Source organism: Schistocerca nitens, chromosome 5, assembly GCF_023898315.1.
Source record: "Schistocerca nitens isolate TAMUIC-IGC-003100 chromosome 5, iqSchNite1.1, whole genome shotgun sequence".
NCBI classification, from domain to species: Eukaryota; Metazoa; Arthropoda; class Insecta; order Orthoptera; family Acrididae; genus Schistocerca; species Schistocerca nitens.
In genome coordinates, this window is record NC_064618.1 from 526,806,755 (window position 1) to 526,832,136 (window position 25,382).

At 44.8% G+C, this 25,382-nt stretch overlaps 1 protein-coding gene across 1 annotated transcript in view; it reads right to left on the minus strand.

Annotated features, from left to right (window-relative positions):
• The window catches only part of LOC126259616 (kalirin), a 1,784,965-nt gene that overhangs the window by 155,000 nt on the left and 1,604,583 nt on the right, over window positions 1–25,382 (minus strand). The window contains exon 31 of the mRNA XM_049956530.1: window positions 23,904–23,982. Coding sequence (XP_049812487.1) covers window positions 23,904–23,982 — 79 coding nt within the window. The remainder of the gene's footprint in view (window positions 1–23,903; window positions 23,983–25,382) is intronic.

Below are 25,382 nucleotides of genomic sequence, written 5' to 3' on the forward strand. Positions count from 1 at the left end.
GGAGATCAGGACGTAAATCAAATTCCCATACATACTTGTGTAGTATTGGGTGGTGTAGGCCGCCTTTCTGTTGCAAGTCATTGTGCGTTACGACAATATACACGTGTGGGTAGATACAAACCCTCAAGCAACCGTGGAGGTGAGGGATCAGGAGCGCTTCAGTATCAATGTATGGGCAGAAACCGTAGGTGACGGCCTCACAAGACCACACAGAGTAACAGTCGCTCTGTACTATCGATTTCTGCGCAATGAATTACAAGCGCTATTGGAGAACGTTGCACTTACAGATAGACAGCGAATGTGGTTTATGTACGGCGGGGTACTACCACATTTTTACGGGTCGTACGACAGTACCTGCCCACAACGTTTCATGGGCGATGGATTGGTCGAGAAGACCCGGTAGCTTGACCTCCCCGTTTACTGGACCTGAATCCGTTGGATTTCTCGCTATGGGACCATTCAAAGACATTGATGTACGCCTAACCTCTCCAAAATGTGCACACTTCACTGGAGATTGCCACGACGTCCATATGGCGACAAATGCATAAGAGTGAGTGGGTCACTGCGAAAAAGGGATGAAGAATGTGTGAGGATGCGTGGTAACTTTATACGGCACTTTCTATAGTGTCTGCTACGTAACAGACACATGGGAATAAGAGTATATATTGACCCACATCTCAACAGGTAACGGTTTCAGCACATAACATTATCGGAACTTTTCTTCTATTTTTCACCAATGCTACCTCCTGTAGGAATATGTCAACTTTTTTCAAACACCCTATATACTGTATGTACAGAAGTTTCATATCTTTGGTAAATTTTGTTCGAGAGAAAGTGGTAACAAACAAAATTGTGCTTTCCGTGATTACACTCCTGGAAATGGAAAAAAGAACACATTGACACCGGTGTGTCAGACCCACCATACTTGCTCCGGACACTGCGAGAGGGCTGTACAAGCAATGATCACACGCACGGCACAGCGGACACACCAGGAACCGCGGTGTTGGCCGTCGAATGGCGCTAGCTGCGCAGCATTTGTGCACCGCCGCCGTCAGTGGCAGCCAGTTTGCCGTGGCATACGGAGCTCCATCGCAGTCTTTAACACTGGTAGCATGCCGCGACAGCGTGGACGTGAACCGTATGTGCAGTTGACGGACTTTGAGCGAGGGCGTATAGTGGGCATGCGGGAGGCCGGGTGGACGTACCGCCGAATTGCTCAACACGTGGGGCGTGAGGTCTCCACAGTACATCGAAGTTGTCGCCAGTGGTCGGCGGAAGGTGCACGTGCCCGTCGACCTGGGACCGGACCGCAGCGACGCACGGATGCACGCCAAGACCGTAGGATCCTACGCAGTGCCGTAGGGGACCGCACCGCCACTTCCCAGCAAATTAGGGACACTGTTGCTCCTGGGGTATCGGCGAGGACCATTCGCAACCGTCTCCATGAAGCTGGGCTACGGTCCCGCACACCGTTAGGCCGTCTTCCGCTCACGCCCCAACATCGTGCAGCCCGCCTCCAGTGGTGTCGCGACAGGCGTGAATGGAGGGACGAATGGAGACGTGTCGTCTTCAGCGATGAGAGTCGCTTCTGCCTTGGTGCCAATGATGGTCGTATGCGTGTTTGGCGCCGTGCAGGTGAGCGCCACAATCAGGACTGCATACGACCGAGGCACACAGGGCCAACACCCGGCATCATGGTGTGGGGAGCGATCTCCTACACTGGCCGTACACCACTGGTGATCGTCGAGGGGACACTGAATAGTGCACGGTACATCCAAACCGTCATCGAACCCATCGTTCTACCATTCCTAGACCGGCAAGGGAACTTGCTGTTCCAACAGGACAATGCACGTCCGCATGTATCCCGTGCCACCCAACGTGCTCTAGAAGGTGTAAGTCAACTACCCTGGCCAGCAAGATCTCCGGATCTGTCCCCCATTGAGCATGTTTGGGACTGGATGAAGCGTCGTCTCACGCGGTCTGCACGACCAGCACGAACGCTGGTCCAACTGAGGCGCCAGGTGGAAATGGTATGGCAAGCCGTTCCACAGGACTACATCCAGCATCTCTACGATCGTCTCCATGGGAGAATAGCAGCCTGCATTGCTGCGAAAGGTGGATATACACTGTACTAGTGCCGACATTGTGCATGCTCTGTTGCCTGTGTCTATGTGCCTGTGGTTCTGTCAGTGTGATCATGTGATGTATCTGACCCCAGGAATGTGTAAATAAAGTTTCCCCTTCCTGGGACAATGAATTCACGGTGTTCTTATTTCAATTTCCAGGAGTGTATTTTGACACATGATGTCGTAAAGCAATGGCAGCCATAATGTCACCATTTACATAAAATGAGTCTACGAAGTAGGATTTGCGGGGGATGCACAGCGATTGAGGTGGGAAACGACATGCACGTAAACCATTACGTTTCTCTATATTGACGACGATGCAAACAGCGACGTTAAAGTTCCAACAAAGTAGATAGTAAGAATGGCCTCAAATTACACGTAACTCGTAGTTGGTTTCTTCAAGACGAGGTACTGCTGCCACCTTTGTATGCACGGCTAAGCAAATGTAAAAGAGAGAAGGGAGGGGACTAGTGAATAAGGAAATAAAGGAAAAGTTATGGACGAGGAGAGAACGTGCGTGCGTGTGTGTGTGTGTGTGTGTGTGTGTGTGTGTCTGAGGGAGGGAGGGAGGGAGAGAGGGGAGAGAGAGAGAGAGAGAGAGAGAGAGAGAGAGAGAGAGAGAACGGATTGTGCTCGCGCTACACGATTCGCGCTGTCAGGGAGAGCTATTTATGTTTGGGATCAGCTGGCATGGCGCCCTTAACAACGGCACGCTGCCTGCGGCGAGCTCCAGATGCGACTTGCGCCATAGTTCATAATTTAAGTTTTTCCAAAAAATGCAGACACGTGAAATATTCTTACTGATTAAATGCGAGGATTCTAAAATGAGTTTGTAAGAGCTTAACTGCAATGCGATTGAATGCTTAAGGACATTTTTCAAGAGCATGGCTTTCTTCGCGTAAACTATATTGCTTACCGCTCTTTATTACTGACACGGAAAAACTTGGATTGTGCTGTTGTTTAATGACATATGTTGGCCATTTTCCGACAAGACGTCTTTATTTTTGAAGTTTATGGGTACAAATGTAATTGATTGAGCAATTGGAAACGTATCATTTTGGATGTTAGGCCGCATCATTAGAAAACAGTAAAACAACTACAAAACCTGCGTTTTTGAGCGGTCCTCTTCATGGCAATTAACCCAGTCACCCTGAAACGAATCGCTGCAAAGACGATTGAAATGTCGGGGAGGATTGTGTTTTATAATGACGCCGCCTAACACTCTAAAAGTTTTTATTCAAATCTCCTACGAACGTGTGACTGAGTTGTTCTTCTTTATACGTAGTCTGTCAGTTACTGGAAACCATCGGACAACTTCTCTCCGGACGCCAAATTTCGCTGTGTTTGTTGGTTAGTGATGCGACCGAACAACAGAAATAAAATCTGCTACGCAATGGGAGAGAAAATTTACCGTTAAAGGCTACAGCGAAAAATTCGTTACCGATAAGAAAAACGATTTTTAAAGGAGAACACACACGTGGGAGTACTCTTTGACTATGTATTGAATACTTCCATGTGTGACAATACTGGATATCGCGGTAACAGAACTGAGAGTGGGGGTCTGACGAGTTCAGCTGTGAGATAATAAACAAGTTTTTATGCACACAGCATGATACGAAAGTGGATGCCCCAGTTCGGATTCGAACCTGGAACCTTGTCAATCGCGGACAGGGCCTTTACCGACTGAGATGACCACGCAGGACTCACAAACAGTACTGACAGCTTCATTTCTTCCAGTGCCACTCCGCTACCAAGTGACAGCCGGACAGTTCTAGTCTACTTGCAAAACAAGATTTTTCCATATATAAACTAATATTTTAATTTCTAGCGGTTGGACAAATTACGAGGTAATTAACTTGAGATATTTATACCTTTTTCTAAGAACTCGATCATATGATTGTTTCAATGTCTAGTGATTATAGATTACGTCGTGGCGAACAACTTTTGTTAATACAAAATTTTCGCTGACGTCTCTCGGCGATGGTTTATTGCTTACGGGACATGCGATCACGTGATTTCACCGAAGCAGGGTCTGCTAATCAGGTGTGCCACGTACTACCTACCGCAAAAAGTTCATAGAGTGAATATCAGCGAGAAAACCTTAAAACTGAGTGCCACCCAGCCGATAAAGATAAACAGAAATTTATTCCCCATGATGTTAAACGCAAACAGTTTGAATCAGTCAGGGGTATATATACATATAGTGTCCCTCCTAGGAGCCGTCAGGTGCATTTTTTCTAATATTTCGCCAGATATCCGAAACTTCGTTTTTCAGCGTGTAGCTGGAGTCAGCGCAAACAAATACTGCTCATCATGTCTTTCATATTACGACCACTGTCGACGGAAATCGTTGGTTTGTTCTCCGTTACACACAAAATCATTTGTAAAGAGGAATTTTCGTGCCCATTCTATACAGAGGTCCCTAATTATTCTATTGCGACATTCGTATTATCGATATATATGTTAACAAGCACAGTAAAAGACGGTTAATAACCGGTACTCCAGCAGTGACTGAGCAGCGCCGCTGCGTGGCTGTAGCAGTAAGCTGGGGTGAGGGCGGTGCTATCGGTACTGCATTACTCTTGTTCTTCGTGTTTTACTGTTCCTGTTACGACATAGCGACAAAACGAATTCAGCACTAGACTCATTTGGGGCCACTCTATCTAACGGGCACGTAAAATTCCGCTTTACACATCATTTCGTTTGTAACGGGAAATAAACAGACGCTTTCCGTCGACAGTGGGTGTCGCATGAAAGACTTAATGAGCAGCATTTATCTGGACTGATACCAGTTTCAAATCTGCTGGAACACCAGAGAAAATGCAGCTGACTAATCTTACGAGAAACACGCGGTACGTGTGTGTGCCTGTCTCTCATTACATATGTCTTTTAGTTACTAAAATAAGTGTTGCTCACTATAATTTGTAAGATATCAGGTATTGGGAACTGGATGAGTGAATATACCGGATGGCTGCAATAAACAAATCGTTACTATACAAGATCGCGTTTCTATGAGAATACTGCAAGGCAGAAGTAAGAGGTTGGAAACGTCGGATAGGCCGGCCGGGGTAGCCGAGCGGTTCTAGGCGCTACAGTCTGGAACCGCGCGACCGCTACGGTCGCAGGTTCGAATCCTGCCTCGGGCATGGATGTGTGTGATGTCCTTAGGTTAGTTAGGTTTAAGTATTTCTAAGTTCTAGGGGACTGATGACCTCAGAAGTTAAGTCCCATAGTGCTCAGAGCCATTTGAGCCAAACGTCGGATAATCCAATTTTTCTTTCTCAATAAAGCTGAGTGACTACAGATCTCGTTGTTCCCGTGAGGCAAGTCTTCAACTTTTCCTTCTGCCAATGTAAATTAAAAGTAGAACGTCGAGGCAGGCACAATGAAGTTGGCCCTGTACGGGAGTCCACGTCTAGACGGTGACATATAAGGTAAAGAGCTACAGTCTTCTTCTCGCAGGCAGCTTTCTCCTCTGCAGCAGTGGGCTACGAGTCAGCTTTCCCTTTCTAACACAACGTCGATTCAGCAAGTCATCACAGACGCAACATAACAATGCCTCTCACACCCATCTTACTTGCACTGTCGTTGTTACTGCGGTCTTCAGTCCGAAGACTGGTTTGATGAAACTCTCTCCAAGCTAGTCTATCTTGCGCAAGCCTCTTCACCTCTGCATAACTTCTGCACCTCCTTGCATTTGAATCCCCTGTGTTCTAGTCTGGGTCTGCCTCTGCAATTTTTATTCCTCCGCGGTTACCCCCGTCGGAGGTTAGAGTCCTCCCTCCGGCATGGGTGTGTGTGTTGTCCTTAGCGTAAGTTAGTTTAAGTTATATTAAGTGGTGTGTAAGCTTAGGGGCCGATGACCTCAGCAGTTTGGTCCCATAAAACTTACCACAAATTAACAATTTATTCCTCCCACTTTTCCCTCCATCACCAAACTGACGATTCCTTGATGCCTCAGAATGTGACTTATCAACCAATCCGTTCTTTTAGTCAAGCTGTACCAGAAATTTTTCTTTTCTCCAATTCAGTTCAATGCCTCCTCATTAATTACCCGATCCATCTACCTGTCCTCCAGCATTCTACTGCAGCACTGTAATTCAAAAACTTGAATTCTCTTCTTGTTTCAACTGCTTATCACTCACGTTTCACTACCGTACAACGCTGAAGTCCAAACAAATACCTTCAGAAATGACTTTCTAACATATAAATTTCTATTCGATGTTATCAAATTTCTCTTTTCTCCAGAAATGCCTTTCTCGCTACTGTCAGTCTGCATTTCAGAGCCTGTCAGTTTCGGGCGTCGTCACATTTTTTGCTGAACAAATAACGACTCATCTTTGCACTATTTATTTACAATATCTTGTTTATATGAGAAACCTTACTTGAAAGCACTCAAATCTGTTAGCTACGTCACTGATTTTTTACACCCTGAGGTAATGAGACGAACGAAAATAAAAGAAGGTATATTCCCCACAAATAACCACTGAAGTTAGTTTCTTAAATCACTGATCGTTTAAAATTCAGAACTGCACTGACAGAAGGAAATGAGTTAACATTCTCATGGAGATATCTTTTGTTGGCTACAGCCATTGGGTCAAGAACAGTTTTGTGCATATTCCTGCTACATAAGTTATGCTCTATTTTATTGAGAGTACATGATAGAGTTCTCAACATCCACAGCACATCATAACAACATGGCACTCCCGCAACGTAATGGCATTGGTTTCGGTAGTTGAAGAATCGTCTTGTGAGGCCTACATTGCAGAAACATAATGCAACACTCTGACAATCTTCAACGAACGCGGCACATTTTGATCTCTACACTATTTAGGCTGTATTATAATGAAGACTCATTGCGTACACCACTCAACAGCTGTAGCTAAAACATCGATAATCACTAATGTACAAGCTGCTGCATCGTTGAACATAATTAAATAATCCCATAAAAGGATGATTATTGAGTAATAGTGCTATGTTTTTAGTAGTTTCAGAGCATGTTTAAAACGGCTATAACAGGAGCAGTGACTGGTACAAACGATATTGTAGAGACAATGTAACAGGAATGCCTTCAATTTACGTTTGCGTAACTTGCTTAGTATGAACATTATATGCAAAATCCGTTGAATACGAACGCTTCCCGAGAAAGCGTCATCTGCTTTTGCGATTTCTTCCTATTATCATCGTCATGATAATTTATAGCAAGCTGCAGCGTATGCATAACAGCATCTCGACCTGTTGAATCCTCTTTCAATTTCTGATGATCCAAGATCGAAATAACACTTTCTTCCCTTTGTTATTAGGAGGGGATGTAGGCTCACGCAAAGTAAATCTGAACTGGTTAAAGGTGTTCCGAAATAATTATCAACAGCATTAATTATGACAACAGTACCCGCGACGAACCATCTCGGTTTAAATGTAAATTTCGAGGAGTATCTAGTATTAAACAGGGCTTCAACACAGCGAAATTTTTAGCAACAATTCCGCGTGTACGTTATCGAGATACCGTAACAGCGGGAATTATTTTCAGATGAAGAGTGCATAAATGAATGCAGAAAATCACTATACTGCTAATGTCTGCTGTTTCGACCGACCTGATAAAAACTGATGCATTCTGTCCACTAAGACGATTAATATGGCGTTGGTCCACGTTGGGCTGCAGCATCAGCAGTCATGCACTGCAGCTGTCACTTCCATCAAAGAGTGCGACCGGTGGGGGGAGGGGGGGGGGAGAGGGAGCAATCTATGTCCAGGACTCGCCCACGTAACTGTAGCTCAAGCAATCATGTAGCATGTTTAACATCAGGAAGTACACGGTTCAACACATGACCTGTTTCTAGCTTCTGCTATATACGAGCTTCACTTGCTGTTGATCGAGTTGCAGCGTGACACTCTGGAACACTTTACTTTCTTCCAGTTGTCACTGGTTCATGTCACATGGTCTCGGCAACACCTACCCCGTACTAATGCGCCTTTGACGGTGATTAAACAAAGCTGAGACTGTAGAACAAACCTTGTACAGTGATTCTCGCTAGTTGTGGTTGACATTACATTTATTGCAACAGCTCTACGATGCTTTAAGACCATTCTGTTACAGCTCGCTTCATCCCCAAGATCAAGCACAAGTTTTTCCCTGGTACCGTTTTTCGCTAGCGCTCTGACATAACTGGTATATGTCATAACTTGGACACTTGCTCGAAATACACGATTCACACTGGCAGTCTACACTCTCACGCACCATCGTTCCAACAGTCTTCCTTAATTGAAAATCTGATGGAACGTCCACTTTGCCTGACATACGTTACACGAACTGTGTGATGTCAGCTCTTCACGACAATAAATGCCGCAGTACTAACGAACAACGCGACTGTAACTTAGGACTGAATACACACAACCAGAGCGACAATAAACCCCGCTAACAACGCACACCGAATATAGATTCGACACAACTGGCAGAAGACCAAACCGAATATCGGAACCGGTTGACACTGTCGTATTTAGATGGTAGTTCTGAATCAGCAACTCGGCCAAATATAGATTTTCTGGGCCTAATATGTTTTACACGAATGGTGTCTTTAAATCTTTTTCATTTTCTTCAGCACAACGAGGTGTCAGAGTTCTTTCGTAATTTTTTAACAAGGAGGGAGTACGATTTCTTCATGGATATATAGGACCTGTTCTTCATGGATATATAGGACCTGCTAAGGAGGAAGAAGAGGAGAATGTGCAAGAAAAGATGTTTAAAAATCTTATCCGTACAAATTACTGTATATGAAAATAAATCAGCAAATATATTCATCATCTGTATATCTCTTTTCTCGTAATTAAGATAAAATATTCTTGTCTTCGATTAAAGAAGGGAAATGAATATCTTCCTGACCACTCGAATCCTTATTCTTTCCTTCCACTCCGCATAAAACAAAATCGCGACTAACTGCGGCAGGGTGTTTTGACACGAATACTGACTCAACAAGCTACAATCCAGCATTGCAGCCAGCATTTCCAGAATCTGTACTGAAGTGCTTACACAAACAAATGAAAATATCAATCTACGGAAAACCCGGTTTGGAAGCCCAAGTATAGGATCTACATTGCGACCTCACGATTTCGGATTGAGCACTATTGTTTACTCTACACATTACTAAAATTTCGAGGGACCACTTTCCTGGAACTTTCAAACAACATATTACTTCCCTCCACGTACCTTTCGCAAAATGATCACGACGAGAAAATTCAAGAAATTAGAGGTAATACACAGGCCTACCGACAGTAATTCTCCCCACGCGCCATTCGCGAACGGAAAAGGGAAGGAGGATCAGTTAGTGGTACCGTAAGTACCCTCCGCCAGACATCGTTTGGTGGTTTGTGGAGTACGATGTATCCGTATATATAGGTATATTATTATTTCAATACTTCATCAATGACATCACCACCACGAAACCGTCATATTCAGCCACCAGTTTCACTATGGACAAAATTGAAGATCTCATCAGAAGCTCGTGGGTACTCAAAGGTAGTTTTTCTTTTCGGCATTTATCATTTAAAAATTCTTGTCCAAATTCTTCGTTCTCGTCACTGTTATTGTTTGATCACCTATAGATAAATAGAAACTTTTCGGAAAACTTAATGTACTAAATTTTGTCTCTGGTATGCATGTCTCTTATCTATAATACCAATCGTGAACATAAGATATTTACCTATAGTTTGCATCATTAGTTATCCCTATAGTCCGTACGGCAAAAGAAAATCCATGACAGTTACGCGCGGCTGTTTCGCTCATCTATCACAATCATTCATGTAACGTCCTTCTGTTTTCGTTTCCACGGCAACGTCTCAGTGTTGTCGCAATGTTAGGGAATTTGGCTATCAGTCTGTGTTGCGGCAGCAATTTGCACTTCCCAGCTGAAAGCTGCCAAGAGCGCAGCCAGCTGTCATGGATCCTCTTTCGCTGTACGGAGTATAGGTAGAAAATTTGGTGCCTCCCTAAGTTGTGCATGTGGGTTGACCTTCACCTTGTTCCAGAGGTTCAACATACAGGTGGTCCAAGGATGCAGTTATAATGTATACCAAGGATGCAACTAAGGTACAACCGGCTGCGCAATGGTGCAACGTATCGAAGTACTGATCAGAACCTACAGATGGCACAAGGATGCAACATGGGGATGCAGCAAGGATGCAACCGAGCGAGGCAGCGAGGGTGCAACACAGAAATTCACCTGAGGTGACTCGTGATAATAACAAATGGGAAACTGAGGACAAGGGGTGACAAGACGATATGCAGAAGGAAAACCAAGTAGAGAAAACGCTTAAAGCAGGAGCAGGAAGATGTTGATGGAAAACTGCAAGAAACTAAGGAATAGCAAGTTGTACGAATTAAACGTATCATTTAGCTTACGTAACTGCTTTAATAAGGATGCTGACCTGGCTAAACCGAGATATTGGCGAAAGTACTGGGTTGGTGCATAAGTTCGTAGCGTTTTTCATAAGTTTAATAAATACAACGCATACTTACAACAGAGACTTTAGACATCAATAACATATTCTCCTTCACTATTTACAACAGTTATCGTGGAGTAGCATCACTTTACACAGTCTTCATTATTCTTGAGCTGCGTCTGCAAGATGTCTCAGTTGTTGACAATAAATGACAGCAGTGACGGTTACACCTCGGGGAAGCAATTCGTAGTACACTACACCGTCGCCGTTCCAGCAGATGCGAATCATTATCTTTTGTGGGCGAGCGCACGTATTTGTACGGGGAGTTTTGCTTAGTCTGGCCTCAACCACTCCTTTCTTTTCCTTATGACATCATTTCTCGTCACCTGTAACGATAAAGGACACGAATGGTCGTTGTTGTTGACGAGCCAATAGATGACGACGAAGCAGATGCACATATGGCCACCTGCCGATTTTTGTGATTTTGGCTTAGAGGATGCGGTAGCCACGCTCCCGATTTTTGAACCTTTCTCACTGCATGCAAATGTCACACGATGGTGAAATGACCGCAGTTCATCACATCTTCCAGTTACCGAGTACAGAGACATGGATCACTGCGGATTAACGCCTCTAAACGATCTTCATCAAACTCCGAGGATTTTCCTGAACGTGGAGACTCACGATGTCAAAACGATCCTCCTCAGAACGAGAAACCCATTTTCTTGCCATCTTCTGTCCAAGGACATTATCCCCGTACGCGGCGACAACGTTTCTGGCTGCCTCCCCTGTTGTCACTCCTCTAGTCAATTCAAACAGAAGAATATGTCGGAAGTGTTCCGGTTTCTCGACTTGGCACTGTATATTCTAGCGTCCACAGCTCCGCTAACTCTCTTCAAATGGCAATGTGTAAATCAGATAGCAACAGTGAACTACGAATGAGAAACGACAGTCGATAAATAAACCCATACAACCGGAATACCTACATGCAAAACAGAAACTCTACGAACTTATGCAAGAACCTAATACGTGGTAAGAGAGAAGGTGCTTAACTTACACTGTTGGAAACTGTCAAGACACATAAAGACTGAGAAGAAAACCTCAATTTAAATCACAAATGTGGAATCACTTCTCTTTCTCTGCTTATCTGTAAGAGGTTAATGGAACTACAGACAGGCAGACACGTATGGTACCACATACCTCCTGACAGACACATCGCACCGGAGTCTGCAGCAGAGAACAACATGGGAGTAGCTGTACCTGCTATACGAGGGTGTCACTCGAAACAAGCGCGACAAACCGATCCTCCGGACAAAATCTGGCACAGATTTCCAAACGAAACGACCTTTAATGATGAGACAGTGGGTGTTGGTAACACTGAGCACGCGCCACAGCACTTTATTTACGCCTGGGACGCGACCCGGCAGCGATTTACGCGCTACCGCACCGGCCGGGACGGGGCGTCCGACTGTCAGGACGAGCAGCGGGCAGCGGGCGCCGCGCGCCTGTTTGGCCGGCAACCCGCAACCCGCCCCTCCAGCCGCGGCGGACGCGCGCGTCGTTTATAAACGCGGCAGCGTCACAAAGGCGCGCGCGGGTCCAGCTTTCGCGAGGAATAAAGCGAGGCGAGGGCCGCCCTGCAGGTATGCCGGGACGCCCTGGGACCGCGCGCCGCCCAGATTAGACCGCGCCGCGCCGTACCGCCCGAATTAACTGTGACAGGCTGCTGCTTTACGAACCGACACCCGCCACGACGCTACGCCAGCAAAACACCTCATCCGTATATTTACTGGAAAGTGGCCGGTCGCGTGCAGACACCACAGCCCCGGAGGCACTTCTTTTTCGCGATCGGGGATTACTTCGGAATTTCGCTGCGTACTGGCGACCTAGTTTTGTACAGCTGTCGTACACCGAGCACGTGTTTGTTTGTTAGGCTTTAAGGCTCAAGCGCCTAAACCGTCTTTTGAAATGGGCAGTTTTCTAGAGAAAGGACGGAAACTTCCCATTCCTTTTCGTCCTGTCCAAAGAGTCTCCGTGACGATACGAAGTCTCTCTCGCGGTCGCGGTCAGAATCAGCGCTGGGTGTGGTGCGTGAGACAAATCAAGTGGCATATTACTACGTAAACCTCCTCCAAAACATTTCTTGGCGGACCTGGATTATTTCTATGTACTGCTAAATACACAGAATCGTCAGAAACAGTCTGAAAAGCTGGAAAGGGTGTCGTAGGGTAGGTTGTGCTGAAAAAAAAAAAGAAAATGCCGATCAGGTCGTTGCGCGCGTAAATTCAAGCGGCCCGCTAGGCATAATTACTACGACATTTACGATACGATTGCCGGCCGGTGTGGCCGAGCGGTTCTAGGCGCTACAGTCTGGAACCGTGCGACCGCTACGGTCGCAGGTTCGAATCCTGCCTCTGGCATGGATGTGTGTGATGTGTGTGTGATGTCCTTAGGTTAGTTAGGTTTAAGTGGTTCTAAGTTCTAGGGGACTGATGACCTCCCATAGTATCAGAGCCATTTGAACCATTTTTTACGATACGATTCTGCGGTGCCTTTGTTATTAAGAAGTACGATGCAAAGTTCTTACAATATGTATGCGCGTAAAGGAATATATATGTAATGAATGTGCGACTGCTAGTTCTAGATACATGTTGACGACATATGGAAGTTCGGGTCTGGCCGTAAGTCTTGCTCGGATAGCCTAATTGCAAGGCGACCGCTCGCGATAAGCGGGAAATTGGGGTTCGAGTCCCGGTTCGGCACGAGTTTTCATTGTCGTCATTCCATTATGCAGTTTATGGTTGGCTATATTCGCAACAGCGAATAAATTTCATGTAGATACAATTAATGTCAGTTGTTCTCATAGTGTAGACGTTAGTGCACGACACTGCTCAGCCTTTGGCTGGAGTTCGATCCTCATTGCCGTCACATGTCCAATACTTGCATCGCTCTCTTGTTCGGTTTTAGGAAACCAAAGGAAGAACACCTTTGGCGGCACCATCTGTGGCTGGCACCTTGAATTAGAACGCGCAATGATCTGATTGACTGACTTCACTGCTAATTAACTTGGAAACGACGCAACGTCGTAATTTTTTTTCTTAACAATTAGTTCCCAGAACAAATTACCCTGCAACACCTGTGCAAGGCTTTCACACTGTTTCAGACCAGCCTGTACATTATGAATTATGGCCGCCAACCCCGCTTCGACCTGCGAGACGGTGCTAAATTAGTCACGGAAGGTAGAACACTATGGTTTAAGGTACCAGCCCCGAGGAGGGCATTAGACATGGAACCTTTCAGCTTGAGTAGGATTGAGAAAGCAACGAGTCATGTGCTTCTCAAAGGAACCATTTCGGCATTTCTCTATCACAAATGTGTCAATAGATCAAACATGGCGAAAAGCGTATGCGAAGACCCTGTAGTGAGGATGTTTACCACTTTCGTGATTGCTTTCTTCCCTTCCTTCTCCTTTACATCTTCCCAAAAAAAAAAAAAAAAAAAAAAAAAACGATTTATGTCACGCCCTGTGCAGCACGTCTCCAGAGGAAACCGATGCTCTACTCTTTGCAATTTTATGTAACCGACCCAGTCGGCAAAAACCTGCGCACATACAGTCCAAGACACAGAACAAATTGTATGCTCATACCGAACCATCCAAGATACTTTTCTTGCAACCATATTGAAGAGAAAGTGTAACTCTGCGGTGAGGGCAACAATGCACGCGATGCTGATCGGTCGTTGTGTCGTCCCATTAATGTAACTGTGACGCCTTCTATGAAGATACCGATGGTGCAACCTAAGGATCTTCCAAAAGTGTAACTTAGGGAAACACTAAAGGTGCGTTAGGGTTCCGTAAACGGTGCAGCCTAGGAATGACCCTAGAGTGCATCGTATAGGTGCACTGTGGGTGTACCATGATTACTGAAAGGATGACATCAAGGATTCAACATAGAGACACATGAACGGTGTAAGCTACGGATGCATCCAAGCTGCATTTTAGGAAGGTGACTCATAATGCAGCAAATGGGAAATTAACGATACACCGAAGCTAACCCAGAGGATAAGCTGAAGAATAGCTAAGCAGACTACACAGGTAAAGTTTGTCACAATCTGCCGAATGGCGCCATTTGGAGGCGGTATGAAGGGGCAAGGGCTCAGCAAACGGGTCTGCTAGCTGTTGCCAGCTTTCCAGACATCGGAGCCGCTACCTCGCAGCCAAGTATTCCTCAGTTGCGTCAATGCATCCCGTTCCTACCCCTCCCACCTAGGAAAAATCACTGGCAGTACCGGAAATTGATGCCAAGCCCTCTGCATGGCTGTCAACTGTGCTGACCCTACGGCTACTGAACTGTGTCATGACCTATGTACAACAGCCGCCAGTGTTAACGTGAGCTAAACTATGGATCGTACCCTATAAACAAGTCTGTGACGGTGAATCTCTGATCACTATAGCTTTTGCAGAGCTTTAATGCTTTGCGCAGCCTCTTTGCCCCCCACCTACGTACTTCTCGTATAGGTGCTAGAGTTGCACTCTACCAAAACTACGGTTTGGTAATTTTGGTACAACACAAATGACATAGTAAATGATAAGATTACCGGTAGAATTTGTAGCATTCGTAGGGAAAGAAGCATTAATGAAAGTATGCGAGAGCAACTGGTAGCCGACGACTTTTGTTTGTTTTCTGTTTGTTTTTGACATACTGAGAGCTGCACATCGCCCAGTGTTAGTGCATTGTGTATTTTATATCCTAACAAAATACAAATTGCATTTTATAAGTAATAAAGATTACTTATTCGCATAACCTCTGCGCTTCTATGTAACTACAGCAATTACTTTTGATGGAAGTGCAGTTTACATGCGCAAACAAAAAAAAATCTATGTAGTTATTGTTGTTTTTTCTTTTTTTTGTACCCAATGGAACTTTCTTCGTCCCAAACAGAGGAGAGTTCCCTACTATTTTTCGTAAGTGGGAAAGTCGTTTATGAATAACAGAAACATATTTTATATAACCTCGACGAAGCATTAAAGCAATGTTTGATACGTTATTGTTTTGCGTTTTTTCTTAAATTTCACCTTTTTTTGAGGAAACAGCGTTTTCTAGCGCTACATGGTAAATCTGTACTTTTTTATTTTTGCTACAACAACAGTCTGTTTTACGTAGAAATCAACGATTTCCTGACAAAACCCAAATTAAACATTGAGTTTCAATTTTGGTATAAATATTTTTTACTTTTAAGTAACAGGCAAAATGATAACTATGTAGAGCAAAAATGTTCGATAGACATACAACCTTTTATATATCCTCAGTCAGTTTCTGGACCTTCCAGTTTCAAGGGGCGTCTAGTAAGACACTGATCGCGTACGCAAACAAAGCGATCGAAATTAGGTGACTCCTGATAGACATGCAACACACGTAACACCCAAGGAATGCGGTTACTATCTTAACTGACCACGACTACAAGTAACATTACAGTAGTTTACACTTACTTCTCATAATCAACGGCAGCCTACCGTAGTTTTACAACTCTAATGGCTGCATATGCTTTACGACAGAAAATACGTAACTATTTTTGTATCTTCATTGTTGCTTCTTTGGGATTCCACATTTCTTCCGAAGACTTCCTAAATTATTCGAATGCAATACATTGTGCTCCCTACCACAGGACACACAGCCATCGAAATTTTCAGAGTAAATGTGACAGGAGACATGTGGCTAACTTTCGCAATGGCTGAAGGTGACGCTTAGACCCTCCGGTCACAGCAGGTACACCAAGAGACTGTGAATCCATCCAGAGGGTAGGGAACCTTAGCTGGCAGAAGCAGCGAATGGAGGGGAGCAGCAGCTCGCGGCAGTAGCCGGCTGAGGCGTGAGTCAGCCAGGCGGGTCCAGAGTGGGCGCGCAGCTGTGGCGCTGAGGGACGCCCCCCGCAGCGAGCCGGGCGCCACAGCCGGCAATCTGGCGCCGAGGTTGCCCGCTGTCCCCGGGTTAAAAATACTGGCCGCACAGCCCGCCGGCGCCCTGTTTTCCCAAACGAATCGAGTTCGCACCGCAACGCAACGAGCGCGATTTGCATACTGCTGTCAGTACGCCGACATGCGGGCGTGTCGCGTAAAGCTCGGCACGTTTCTGGGCCAATTAGGCTGCAAATGTGCAGACCCCAACAACTCGGAATGGAACTAGAAACGATGCGACACGAGCGAAGAGTTTCGTATCCACTGAAGGTAGCACGGATAAAATATGGGGAGCACACAGTACGGAAACCAGACTGCAGCTACGAGCGTCGTTCAATAAGTAATACAACACGCTTTTTTCTGAAAGCTGGTTGTTTTTTTTCAGCAGTCCAATACACTATGTTATTCCCCACTACTTTAGCTACAAAACTCTATTTTTCAACATTATCTTCATTCAGTGCGACAGCCTTCCGCCACTTTACTGGGAGGATCTGTATGCCTGCATAGTACTACTCTACTGATCAATGTCGGAGCCAACGTCTTGCTGCACAAATAACCTCCTCATCATCCGTGTACTGCTTCCCGCGGATTCATTCTTCATTGCGCCAAACAGACGGAAGTCGGAAAGTGCGAGATGCGGGCTGTAGGTTGAATGTGGAAGAACAGTACAATGAAGTTTTATAAGCCCTTCTCGGATCCGTACACTTTTTTGAGGCCTTGCGTTGTCGTGGAGAAGGAGCAGTAGTTTGCATTTCTGTGGTGACGATCATGCTGAAGTCGATGTCCCACAACAAATACCGCATTTTTTCAACCGAAATCGGCCGACAAAAAATATATTGCACTAATCACTGAACACCCCTCGTATAAGAGTCATAGGACTTGCGAGGGGATCGCAATCTGTACACAGAGTAAAGTGAACCGGGGAGAAATTTGGAAAAGGAATTAAAAGTTTGGGGAGCCCAACTAAAAATTTTAAGATTTGCCGATGACACTGTAATATTTTTAGAGGCGGCAAACGGCGTGTAAGAGCAGTTGAACACAATTAATAGTATCTTGAGAAAGATACCCCTGTAGGGCTGGTACGACATGCTGGCGAAGTGTATCACATTAACGCTGGCCAGTCACAATGTACGTCTTTCGTCCCTGAGCGCCAACTTGCTCAGAATTACAAGGCGCATTCTTTTACTTCTTCGGTGTTTATTTAGTGAGCGGAGGTGGAAGCCAATTCACAACACCCATCGACAATGCGCACCCATCACAGCACCCACGATGTATGTCAGGAGTATGCGAACTCCTTGGTGACCTTTTGAGAAGGTGCGCGTGGATTTGTAACAGTAAATCGTAAAAACACAGAGCATCTCCTATAGTGCCACTATAAAGATGTCTGTTATGGGGCAGATTGGTCCTAATCTCAACGAGTATTTGTTTCTGGAAGTATGTTCATACGACCGTTTTATTTTGAGAACTACTATCTTTTGTTGCGATGTGTGTCAATATTTTTAAACACCCTATTTACAGTTGTGTGAAGTTATCTGCCTGCATTTAGGCTTTTTATTTCCACATTTAAAGACTGTCCCAACAGTTGTGGTCAAAATAAAATATCGTGTAGAGCATCCTAAACTGAACATACTGAAGTAAGTACTTAATGGCCGGGAAGGAATATTTAGATTTTGACTAAGGTAAACAACTTACATTCATAGAAACAACTTAAGCTCACAGCAACTTTTCGGACTAAAGGCCATCTCAACTCACGTATTACAATATGACATAAAATTTGTGCACTCCCTGTCACATGTCCTTGGTTTCTGTTGTACATTGAGAGACACACCTAGGATCCTACCAATCAGTCGCTTCGTTGTTTCATACGCTAACGACTTCACGCAGCCCCACAGAAAAAGCCCACAGCAGTCAATTCTGGCGATCGAGATTCCCGGAGGACAAGATCTCCAATTCCTATCCGACGATGACGGTACCCTGTTGATCAGCTGCACATGAGCACTAATAGAGAATATTGATGGTGCGATACACAGGTGCATATTTTCGCGACGTGTCTGTGTTTGACGCTCATACAGGCTGTGGCGACCTCGCATATATATTTTATTAATGTGAATGAGTCAACGCAGGTGCTGCGTCTCGAGAACTAGAAAAGCAACTGGAATCACTCAACAGAGGAAAGTCCACTGGACCTGACGCGATACCAATTCGATTCTACACAGAGTACGCGAAAGAACTTGCCCCCCTTCTAACAGCCGTGTACCGCAAGTTTCTAGAGGAACGGAGGGTTCCAAATGATTGGAAAAGAGCACAGGTAGTCCCAGTCTTCAAGAAGGGTCGTCGAGCAGATACGCAAAACTATAGACCTATATCTCTGACGTCGATCTGTTGTAGAATTTTAGAACATGTTTTTTGCTCGCGTATCATGTCATTCCTGGAAACCCAGAGTCTTCTCTGTAGGAATCAACATGGATTCCGGAAACAGCGATCGTGTGAGACCCAACTCGCGTTATTTGTTCATGAGACCCAGAAAATATTAGATACAGATTCCCAGGTACATGCCATTTTCCTTGACTTCCGGAAGGCGTTCGATACAGTTCCGCACTGTCGCCTGATAAACAAAGTAAGAGCCTACGGAATATCAGACCAGCTGTGTGGCTGGATTGAAGAGTTTTTAGCAAACAGAACACAGCATGTTGTTATCAATGGAGAGACGTCTACAGACGTTAAAGTAACCTCTGGCGTGCCACAGGGGAGTGTTATGGGACCATTGCTTTTCACAATATATATAAATGACCTAGTAGATAGTGTCGGAAGTTCCATGCGGCTTTTCGCGGATGATGCTGTAGTATACAGAGAAGTTGCAGCATTAGAAAATTGTAGCGAAATGCAGGAAGATCTGCAGCGGATAGGCACTTGGTGCAGGGAGTGGCAACTGTCCCTTAACATAGACAAATGTAATGTATTGCGAATACATAGAAAGAAGGATCCTTTATTGTATGATTATATGATAGCGGAACAAACACTGGTAGCAGTTACTTCTGTAAAATATCTGGGAGTATGCGTGCGGAACGATTTGAAGTGGAATGATCATATAAAATTAATTGTTGGTAAGGCGGGTACCAGGTTGAGATTCATTGGGAGAGTGCTTAGAAAATGTAGTCCATCAACAAAGGAGGTGGCTTACAAAACACTCGTTCGACCTATACTTGAGTATTGCTCAACAGTGTGGGATCCGTACCAGATCGGGTTGACGGAGGAGATAGAGAAGATCCAAAGAAGAGCGGCGCGTTTCATCACAGGGTTATTTGGTAAGCGTGATAGCGTTACGGAGATGTTTAGCAAACTCAAGTGGCAGACTCTGCAAGAGAGGCGCTCTGCATCGCGGTGTAGCTTGCTCGCCAGGTTTCGAGAGGGTGCGTTTCTGGATGAGGTATCGAATATATTGCTTCCCCCTACTTATACCTCCCGAGGAGATCACGAATGTAAAATTAGAGAGATTAGAGCGCGCACGGAGGCTTTCAGACAGTCGTTCTTCCCGCGAACCATACGCGACTGGAACAGGAAACGGAGGTAGTGACAGTGGCACGCAAAGTGCCCTCCGCCACACACCGTTGGGTGGCTTGCGGAGTATAAATGTAGATGTAGATGTAGATAATAATGAGGACCGCTGGTCGTTACTTTACAAACATCAAGACAACGTGAATGTTACTCGCTCGAGGACGCTGAAAACAGACCTCCCATACTATCCTCTCATGTAATTTGCACTATTCCCGATATTTACCATCATTATTGAAACAGTTATTCTGTGTTTATTGTAAGTCAACTCCCTTGTAAATCTACTCCCCGTCGTTTTGACAAAAGAAAGTGAACCATGAGAAGATTGCTTTGTAATTTCGAAACCAGAAATTCTGGTTTTACATAAAGTGAACCAATACCAAACTGTGGCTGGTTGCTGCTGTGTCTTACAAATATTTTGCATAACATGGCAGCCATGGTTTTCTATGAATATAATTGTATGACTAAACAGCGTTGACCTCTTTATGCTTAAGACAAGGAAAATTACGAAACGCAACGGCAAGATCAATAGAAACGAACATTTGCGAGGCAGGACGTGGCCATCATTAAGAACCTGTTCCAGCAGCCGCCTGTCAGTGTGCCACGCCCTCGGCTACTTGTGCGCCTGCGCGTGGGATAAAAAGCTGCCGCCCGTGCTTCAGAGGACGAAGCGCGGACAGTGGGGAAGACAACAGGTGGGATCGTGTTTATTCACAGCCTCGGGTCTCTAGCCACTCTGCTCCGTCTCCATTCTTTTCGTAATCTGACTGTGCAGCTTTTCAACTTTTTTTTCACAATAAAAGTAGTTCCAATTAGCATATATTTCTGGAGTTCAATTTTAAATAGTTTTCTAACATTAGGCTCCCGATCGGTACTTTTCATCGTATGGATATAAAATGCGTAAAAAAATCGACACGCAACTTTTAAAGAAATTACGTTTTATATAGTGACTCCCAGCTGTTTCACAGGAAATACATGCGACGTGACGTGAAAAATTAATCCGCAAACTTCCGATATTGTTTCAATACGGCAACAGTGGAAATCCACATGTACGTGCGCTGCAACTGGGTTTTCGTGTATTAGACGAAGACATTTTAGAGCTGTGCTGCTAAAAGCAGGTAATCCAATGCAAAGTGACTCACTATCGTATTTTCTACTGCATGGACAGCTAAATCTTCGGTTGAACTGCATTCAACATGTTACGGGGCAAAATGATAGTCTGCTGTTGCAAATTTTTTACTTTAGCCATCTGACGACGAAAGCTTTATTCGAAACTGGAAATGGGAAGCAATAATACAGGATTCAAATAGTTCATCAGTTTAGGAACTGGTAGCGGTTTCACAACTTATTAGAGAGTTTTCTTGTTTTGGAAGGTCTGGAAAAGTCCTGCCATTGTCGTTAGCCAGGTGTACAACCACGAAAGTTTTCATGATAGATGTTTGGTAAAGGAAGCTCTCGTGCAGGTTGCTGTGTTAAAGTTGTATAAAATGTCAGACCTTCGAAAATTTCCTCCACTATTTTCCGCAAGGAGAGCAACTGACTGCAGCAGAATTCAGGAACCCACAATGATGACAACAATGCTTTACTAGTGATTAATATTAAGAAGTTGGGAAACGCTTGTATCGCGGCCGGCAGACCTGGTATAGAACTCAGCAGCGGGCTGTGCGCTGTTTTGGAACTTCTTAGGCGAGTAAAACTATATTTGGAACCTAGACAAGAACAAAGAAGTGTGCCTTTCCGTGGCAACGTTCTCAGTATGTGAACTACACGAATATGCTTCATACGAGGTAAGAATGCTTCCTCCTGTCATATCACACTCCTTGCCCCTGAACTCCAAGCATCTCGCTGGACTACCACTCGTAGGGGAAGAGGGTACTGTGGAGAACGGTTTGACCACAAGGCATGAGCTGTTTCCGGAATATTATTTCACTGTGAATAGGACTGCACCTTCCTGAGCAATTAAAGCTGATTTCAGAATCGCGCATATAGCCGAAAGAGCGTTAGAGTATGCGGGTAAATGTTCCTTGCAGTGGTAATAGTGCAAAGTAAAGTTCTGGAGAGACGCGCTAGCAAACTGAAACTCTGCATCAAACGGTGGGTGTGCCTGAATAGCTCACTTCCTACGAGCTCTGTCGCTTAAAAGTAACCATTCGGTTCGTAACTTCCAGTCCAGGAAGAAGTTTCGATTTGTCAGCAAGTAATATATTTGATACGATAACAGACAGTTACGACATATACATTTCAAGACGTATTGCAAAATGTTTCATGTGTGAATGTACAACGTGTCGGCCTTTCTCTTCTTCCGCCTCATGTACTGAAAAGACATTCACGCTTTATCAACTATAAGAAGCAAAATAGCAATATAACGTGTATGAACGATTCCTCGTATTTTCTTATGGCACCTCTTGGTCAACTATATCCCACGCAATGAAATTAATTTTGTACTGTCCACGTTACAGAAAAATTTCACATTGCACAGGATGTCACTTCACTGTTTCCCGTAACATGTGCTTCATTTTCACATACACATCTCACAAAAGAATTAAATTTGAAAACAGAGAACATGAATTCTTCTAATAAATGAAATCTGTGGCTTACACTTTTTTAATAAGTCATGTCTCTTCCTAACCACAATCTCAGCAATCATGGAATATTCGGAAAAAAGAGTGAAATATTTGTGACAACCAGTATTACGAGATGGAGCGATTCTCAGTGGCTACTGTATACCATCACCCGCTTGGTTACGACGACGACCGGCAACGAATTGCCGCACAATGGAAGAGCTGCTGACTCTGCAAGTGAAGCTGTAGTATCTTGAAAATTCAGTCACTTGCAGCACCTGGAGTGCAACTGTTCGTGCGCTTAATGGAGGACTATGATTACTCTGTCTTACGATTATTCGCCTTTCTCAATCATTCAGATTTGAAAGACAGATTCTATACACTCCCTCTCAGATCATCTTATAACATCCCCAACCGTAATTTTGCGCATATTCAGGGAACTAGCCAAGTCTCTGCGACTGCGTCCGTTCGCACGGTGAAACATGACAAGATGTCGCTGATGTCGTGTTGTGTTAATTCCCCTGCGCCCCCTTTGTGACCTTGTAGACTACGCGACAGGGCTAATAAGAACACGCTAGCAGACAGGGAGGAACAGACTCTGTAATAACGCATTGACGCGAGTGAACTCAAGCGAAATTCTTACGTGACCGAATATTAAAGATTCTTTCCTTTACGACCCTTCCAACTTAATTACTCAAAAAAAAACTATTTATTGACATTTGACAGTGATCTGATAACGCTTTGTTATTGAACAGCCAACTCTCTAATCATCCAGAGCAGTGCTCAGTGCGTTCGAAACATAACTGATTGTTGTTGTTGTGGTCTTCAGTCCTGAGACTGGTTTGATGCAGCTCTCCATGCTACTCTATCCTGTGCAAGCCTCTTCATCTCCCAGTACCTACTGCAACCTAAATCCTTCTGAATCTGCTTAGTGTATTCATCTCTTGGTCTCCCTCTACGACTTTTACCCTCCACGCTGCCCTCCAATACTAAATTGGTGATCCCTTGATGCCTCAGAACATGTCCTACCAACCGATCCCTTCTTCTGGTCAAGTTGTGCCACAAACTTCTCTTCTCCCCAATCCTATTCAATACGTCCGCATTAGTTGTGTGATAACTTATTAATAACAAAGCCTGACCGAATATTAGCGACTGGCTCTGTGGACGAAATACCACGAAGAAAGCAGCTGTAACGGCTGTAACCTACTAGGTGCAACAACACAACACATCGAGGACGTAGGTGAGGAGAGGAGAGGAGAGGAGAGAAGCAGTACTCACCCACTGAAGACCCTCCGCTTGTTGACGGGCGAGTTGGTGGTTGCAGGGCCGGCGCTGCTGCCGTCGCTGGTGCCCGGCTCTGCAACACAAGGCAAAGACACTGCGTCAGCGATCGCGGTAGAGTGCCATGGTCAAAGCATAATACAATACGAACAACCGCGATAGCTAACCACTGCCGACGTGCATCACAACCATCTTCCTATACAAGGTGTAGGTGTAGGTGAAGTCGAGACGAACAATTTGATGTAGGGCATTTTTGGTCCCTCTAGCCGGGAAAGAACCACCGACAGGCCAACAAAAGCCACTTAAGCAAGAGTATGCATGCCGCGAGAAATTTTGGCCAAAACCTTCCTTGAATATTAAAACCCTCCTGATGTAATATTGACGAAAGTTGTAAACATTTTACCTCGAAACATTGTGAAGTTCAACAGCATAAAATTGACAATTAAATCGTTTTGTTTCTGTCGACTTCTTACTACGAAACTATTGCGCTTATAAGGGTTAAGTTCACTTCGAATTGTACACGAAATTAGATTTTCATAACGCTGACAAAAGTCTTTGTTCTTTCATTAGCCTGACATGAAAATTAAAAAAAAAATGGTTCAAATGGTTCTAAGCACTATGGGACTTAACATCTGAGGTCATCAGTCCCCTAGAACTTAGAACTACTTAAACCTAACTAACCTAATGACATCACACACATCCATGTCCGAGGCAGGATTCGAACCTGCGACCGTAGCAGCATCGCGGTTCCAGACTGTAGCGCCTAGAACCGCTCGGCCACTCCGGCCAGCTTAAATTAATAATGTTACCGAAATAGCTGACTAACCCGGTGCCCGAAAAGAATATTGAAGACCTTCCGCGGTGCGCATGCGTTGTAGTTTGCGTGGCTCCTGAAGGCCAATTCGACGTTTTCCGCCTTGATAGAGGGCAAGTGTCCTTTATCAAATTGTTCGTCTTGACCTCCGTTACACCGCTGTGGTACGCTGTTAACAGTCACCGGTTACAACCTGTACAACAGCCGAGCAGGCATCGTCGTTTACTTATCTCGCGGAACAAGATTACGTCGGCTACTACAAGGGTCTTTTCAGTCGATGTCACGGACTACTAATCCCGCAGGGTACACTTGAGATCTGTATGCTTAGCAGTTGATAGTCACATCAACCTGTCTCGCAGCAGGTCGTGAGTATGTGGTGTGGATCAAAAACTATGGAAAACATGTGTATTGGCTACTCAGTCACTTATCACAACCATTTCATACCATTATACTTCGGAATGTTAAAAAACACTCGAAAAATTTTACAGTTTCTGACATAATCACAGTTTTCAACAGTGGAGAGTACAAGACATCTTTTTCTCCCGTACGGCATAAACAAACGAAAGAAAATCCATGTACACATAAACCGCTACAGGTTTCGCGTAGCCCGACTAGATTCGCACATCATGCGCGGAAGTCCTCAGATATTCATTCCCTCGGCG